This window comes from Dipodomys ordii, unplaced genomic scaffold, assembly GCF_000151885.1.
Source record: "Dipodomys ordii isolate 6190 unplaced genomic scaffold, Dord_2.0 Scaffold120, whole genome shotgun sequence".
In the NCBI taxonomy this organism is placed as follows: Eukaryota; Metazoa; Chordata; class Mammalia; order Rodentia; family Heteromyidae; genus Dipodomys; species Dipodomys ordii.
Window position 1 is genome coordinate 2147993 of NW_012267336.1, and position 6074 is coordinate 2154066.

A 6074-nucleotide genomic window follows, 5' to 3' on the forward strand; every position below is an offset into this window, starting at 1 on the left:
CAGGAGGCCAGCCTGAGTGGCAAAGATCCTGAGCCTCTTATTTCCAATTAACCACCACGAAGCTGGACGTGGCGCTGTGGCTCAAGTGGTAGAGCGCTAGCCTTGAGCAAAAGAGCCAAGAGAAGCGCCCAGGCCCCTGAGTTCAAGCTCCACCACCACCACCAGCAACAACAAAAAGAACCCATCCCTATCTGTCAGTACCAGCAGCAGGAGGCCTCGGCGCAGGGCATCTCTTCTCCATTTCACAGCCAGCACTGAGGCCAACCTGGACGACACAGCAAGTCCCTGTCTCCAAAACAGAAAAGGAAAAAAGCACCCAGGCCTCTCTCCTCCTCAGTGTGTCCCGTAACAAGTAAGAGAAATCTTGGCAGGGGATACAGACATTGCTATTTTGGCTAGCACTCTGCCACTTGAGCCACAGCACCACTTCTGGTTTTCTGGTAGTTTTGGGTTTTTTTGTTTGTTGTTGTTTTTGGGGGGGGTCCGGTTGTGGGGCCTGAACTCTGGGCCTGAGCGCTGTTCCTCAGCTCTTCAGCTCAAGGCGAGAGCTCTACCACTTGAGCCACAGTGCCGCTTCCGGCTTTTTTCTTTTTTGCTTATGTGGTGCTGAGGAATCGAACCCAGGGCCTCATGCATGCAAGGCAAGCGCTCTATCACTGAGCCACCTTCCCAGCCCCTCTGGTAGTTTTGGAGATGAGTCTCACAGACTTTCCTGCCTGGGCTGGCTTTGAACCGTGATGCTCAGATCTCAGCCTCCTGAGTAGCTAGGATTACAAATGTGAGCCACTGGTGCCCAGCTATCACTGAGTTGTTTCTTCTTTCTCCTCCTCCTCTTCTTCTTCTTCTTTTTTTTTTTTTGCCAGTCCTAGGGCTTGAACTAAGGACCTGGGCGCTGTCCCTGAGCTTCTTTTGCTCAAGGCTAGCGCTCTACCACTTGAGACACAGTGCCACTTCTGACTTTTTCTGTTTATGTGGTGCTGAGGGATAGAACCTGGGTTTTCATGCTTGCTAGGCCAGCACCCTACCACTGAGCCACATTCCCAACTCTGTGTGGAATTGTTTTCACCAGTATTTTTTATTTTACTTTTTCAGAGTGATTGTAATGAGCAGTCCTAGCTGGGAGACACGGCGTGACCACAGTCCCAGCTCCCTGGCCTCTCAGTGTTAGCACCAACAGTCCATGAGCCCCAGCAAAGGAGACACTTGGCCAGCCCCATCCAAAGAAAGGGGCCGGCCGGCCGGCCTGCCTGCCTGCCTGCCTGCCTTCCTTCCTTCCTTCCTTCCTTCCTTTTTCTTTCTTTCGCAGGCACTCACTCTCAAACTCAGGGTCTCCTACTCTCCCATAGCTTTTTCTTTTTGGTCAGTTGTGGGGCTTGAACTCTGGGCCTGGGCGCTGTCCCTCAGCTCTTCAGCTCAAGGCAAGCGCTCTACCACTTGAGCCACAGCGCCACTTCCAGTTTTGTGGTGGTTTATTAGAGATAAGAGTCTCATGGACTTTCCTGCCAGGGCTGGCTTTGAACCGTGATCCTCAGATCTCAGCCTCCTGAGTCGCTAGGATTACAGGTGTGAGCTGCCAGCGCCCGGCTCCCATAGCTTTTTCCACCCAGGGCTGGTGCTCTACCACCTGAGCCACAGCTCCACTTCTGTTTTGTGTTTTTGTTGGTGATTCATTGGGACTTTCCTGCCAGGGCTGGCTTTGAACTGCAATTCTCAGATCTCAGCCTCCTGAGTAGCTGGGATTACAGGTGGGAGTCACAGACCCTCTGTTGGCCTCACATTTTCTGACACTGGATTTTGGGTGGATGGCAGAGGCCGCGGGGCCAAGCCACTGGCAGGGGTCCGTCTCTGCGGGGGAGGGGGGCACTCGCTGAGGCTCAGTCCGACAGGTCCCCATCCTCAGGCTCCCCGGGGATCCGGCCGCTGGCCGCCCGCCCGATGGCCTGCACCCAGCGGCTCCGCAGCTCCTCGGTCTCGGCCTTGAAGGCGTAGAGTTGGCCTGACTGTTGCAGCTCAAAGCTTCGGGGATCTCCCTGAGGCCCTCGAGTCACCTGGTAGCCCAGCAGGGGGATGGAGGCGTGGGCTCGTGTGTCCTGGGGAGGAAAGAGCAGTGGGCTGCTGCTGTCTCTCCAATTCTGCCTCTTGGTGCCCCTCCCCCACCAGCCACACACCCCAAGTCTGGACCCAGCGCTGAAAGGCCACTTGAGGGTTTCAGGTCCCCTGGACTGCAGTTTCCTCCCTGGCCACACGGGGGCGAACTCTCTCCCACCCAGGAAGGGCGGGCAGGGCTTTACCTGAGGGGCAGCGTAGACATAGAGTACCAAGGGGTCATCCCTGGGGATCACGCACCAGCCCCGGGGGCCGGGCCGGCTCCATTTGTCCCCGGTCAGCTGCAGGAAGCCGCAGATCACACTCTGCTCAGGCCCTGGGGAGGCCCCTTTCTAAAAGCAGGAAGAGGGACAGTCAGGGGACAGCACCGCGGTGTCGGACAGCAGCCTGGGCTTGGGCCCCTGTGAGTGCTGGGGAACAGAACTGGGTGGGGAGGGCAGCAAGAGTCTGAGCCGAGGCCGATGTACTGGTGGTTCAGGGTGAAACCCCCCAACACTTCCAGCAGGCAGCTGTGAGGGGGTCCAGGATCTGAGGCCCTGAGCAAAACAGAGAATGCGGGGAGGGGGGGCACAAACCAGAACAGTGGGCACCAGTGACTCACGCCTGTAATCCCAGCTACTCGGGAGGCTGAGATCTGAGGATCTTGGTTTGAAGACAACCCCTGGCAGGAAAGTCTGTGAGGCTTTCACTTCCAATCAACCACCAAAAAACCAAAAGTAGAGCTGTGGCCCAAAGTGGGAGAGTGCTAGCCTTGAGCAAAAAAGCTCAGAAACAGTGCCCAAGCCCTGAGTCCAAGCCCCAGAGTGGCACAAAACAGCACAACACCAAAGTTCAGGACAGCTGTGCGAACTTGCGAGGTCACCTCCCTGCACCTGGTCTCCAAGGGAGACCTTCGAGTCAATACAGAGTCTGTGATCTGCCTGGAGCCTCAGTGTGCCCATCTGTAAAATGGAATCGGTGCTGCAATCCTACCTACTCAGGAGGCTGAGATCTAAGGATCAAGGTTGAAAGCCAGCCTGGGCAGGAAAGTCGTGCGACTCTTATCTCCTACAAACCACCAGAAAACCGGAAGTGGCACTGGGGCTCAAGTGGTAAGAGGGCTCGCCTTGAGCTGAAGAGCTGAGGGACAGCGCCCAGGCCCAGAGTTCAGGCCCCGAGACCGACAACAACAAAAGATGGAATTAGTGACACAGGGGACTGTGGGAGGCGAATGGATGGGGACATAGAGGTGGAGTAGGAGAGTTCGGGTGACACCTTGCAGCCCAGTTCACCTCGGTTTGGGGACAGCCCCTGTGTGGCCAGCGGGGCTGGGGGGGGCAGGCCCCAGGGGATGGGGAGCCCCTCACCTCCAGGATGCCAGGCCTCCGGTCCTTGTCCCCGGGGAGCACGCTTCCAGTGAGGAACGCGTAGCAGGACACACACACCCGGCTGGGCCTGTTGCCGTCGTATTTCAGCTGGGCTCGGTAGTCGGAGCACCGGGCGCACACCACCTGGGAGGGCGGGAGCGTGCGGCTGTGAGCATGCGCCGTGGGCCTGGGCGGGCGCCGGCCACCTGGACAGAGCCTGGCTGTCCTGCCGGCTCCGCTGGGCTGCAGAGCCACACTGGGCTTTAGGACCCGTGCAGAGTTCGCATCCGTGCCCTCACAACCCCAGGCACTGAGCACACGTGTGGAGGGCCTGCAGGGGGTGGGGGTGGGGGTGGGGAGGATCCCAAGCCTGGGGGGCACCATGTTAATGGATGACGCTGGGGAGATGGTAAGCCATGGGGAGCCGCAGAGAAGAATGAGGGGCTGGGAAGGTGGCTGGGAAGGTGGCTCAGTGGTAGAGTGCTCGCCTCGCATGCACGAAGCCCTGGGTTCGATTCCTCAGCACCACATACACAGAAAAAGCTGGAAGTGGCGCTCTGGCTCAAGCCATAGAGTGCTAGTCTTGAACAAAAGCAGCTCAGGGACAGCGCCCAGGCCCTGAGTTCAAGCTGCAGCCCAGGCCAAAAAAAAAAAAGAAGTGGGTGCTGCAAGTTGTTGCCGGTAGATGGGAAACGTGTGTGAGGGGAGGGGTGCAGGGGTGCAGGGGTGGTCAAGTAGCAAGCTCAGCCCCTCCTCCAGCCCTGCCTACCCCACCCTCCTCCTGCCTCCCCCCCCCACCTTCTGTACCAGCCTGCCCAGCCCTCACCCCACCTTCACAGGGCGTGGTCGGGGCTGACCGAAACTGGCCCCTGGGCCACCGAGAAGGTGACTCACCACCACCCAAACACACAGATGTCAGGGCGAGGCCCAACAGCCTTCCACTGCCTTCAGAGTGTTTTATTTTATATTTATATGTATACATATATATATGTATGTATCTATTGTGTGTGTGTGTGTCTCCCAGGGCTTGAACACAGAACCTGTATGCCATCCCTGAACTTTTATGCTCAAGGCTAGCCATAGCTCTACCTTGGCTTTTTTTTATTGTTGTTGTTAGTTGTGGGGCTTGAACTCTGGGCTTGGGCGCTGTCCCTCAGCTCTTCAGCGCAAGGCTAGCGCTCTACCACTTGAGCCACAGCACCACTTCCAGCTTTTTCTGCTTATGTGGTGCTGAGGAATTGAACCCAGGGCCTCATGCATGCAAGGCAAGTGTCTACCACTGAGCTACCTTCCCACCTGCTGCTGCTGCTGCTGCTGCTTCTTTTTTTTTTTTTTTTTGTAGTTAATTGGAGATAAGAGTCTCACAGACTTTCCTGCCCTGGCTAGCTGTGAACTATAATCCTCAGATCTCAGCCTCCTATGTAGCTAAGATTACAGGTGTGAAGCACCAGCACCTGGCTTTTTTATTTACTGTAACTGTGTGTGTGTGTGTGTGTGTGTGTGTGTGTGTATTTGGGGGTGGAGGAGCAAGTGTGGTGTGTACTAGTCCTGGGGCTTGAACTCAGGGACTTTCACTTGGCTCTTTCTCTTAGGGCTGCAGGGGGCAGGGAAAGTAAGGGGGAAAGGGAACACCCCCATATGTGGGGTGGTGGATTGGGGCTGCTGGGGAGTAGTTTGCCTGTAATCTGGGACCCTGCCTGTCTCCTGACCTTAGTCCTGGGGCCTGGGGCAGGCAGGGTCAGACAGCAGGTGGGGGAAGATTGATACTGGGGTGTCTAGAGTCTGTTGACCCCTGAGGCTCACCCCCTCCATTTGTAAATGGAACACGGCGGGGGGGGGGCCCGGGGGGAGGAGCTGGGCCAGGAGCAGGATCTGCACAGGGAAGGTGGAGGCCTGGGTGGGACCAGGGAGGCCGGGCTCCCCTAGGTACTCACATAGCCGCAGGCCCGGCAGTGGTGGCGCCGGCGGGTCAGCGCGTTGAAGGACTCCTGGCAGCGCATGCACATGGTGACCATCTTGTCCCGGATCCACTGCGGGGCGCGCAGGCCCAGCTGCTCACTCTGCAGCTGGAGAAGGGGCGGGGTGGGCACGCGGCCTGGCCCCCAGGGCAGCCAGGCGCTAATACTTTTTACTCCTTATCATAAAGGCAGTTTACACAATTCTTTTCTTTCTTTTCTTTTCTTTTTTGTCGGTCATGGGGCTTGAACTCTGGGCCTGGGCACTGTCCCTCAGCTTTTCAGCTCAAGGCGAGCGCTCTACCACTTTGAGTCACAGCACCACTTCCGGTTTTCTGGTGGTTCATTGGAGATAAGACTGACTTTCCTGCCCTGGCTGGCTTTGAACCTCGATCCTCAGAGCTCAGCCTCCTGAGAAGCTGGGATAGACTACAGGCAAGCCACACGCCCCTGGCTCATCTTGTTTTATGGATATGGAAGCAAGTTCAGGCCCAGAGAGGTCAAGAAACTCAGCTAGGGCTGGGAAGGTGGCTCAGTGGTAGAGCGCTTGCCTTGCATGCCTGAGGTCCTGGGTTCGATTCCTCAGCACCACATAAGCAAAAAGAAAAAAGCTGGAAGTGGCGCTGTGGCTCAAGTGGTAGAGTGCTAGCATTGAGCTGAAGAGCTG

At 57.1% G+C, this 6074-nt stretch overlaps 1 protein-coding gene across 1 annotated transcript in view; it reads right to left on the bottom strand.

Moving 5' to 3' along the window:
* Positions 1-1693: 1693 nt before the first annotated feature.
* Positions 1694-6074, bottom strand: part of Fgd2 (FYVE, RhoGEF and PH domain containing 2) — a 28354-nt gene continuing 23973 nt past the window's right edge. The window contains exons 14-17 of the mRNA XM_013029636.1: positions 5387-5520; positions 3453-3596; positions 2292-2438; positions 1694-2090 (exon numbers count right to left, since the gene is read on the bottom strand). Of these exons, the coding sequence (XP_012885090.1) occupies positions 1875-2090; positions 2292-2438; positions 3453-3596; positions 5387-5520 (641 nt within the window). The 3' untranslated portion in view covers positions 1694-1874. The remainder of the gene's footprint in view (positions 2091-2291; positions 2439-3452; positions 3597-5386; positions 5521-6074) is intronic.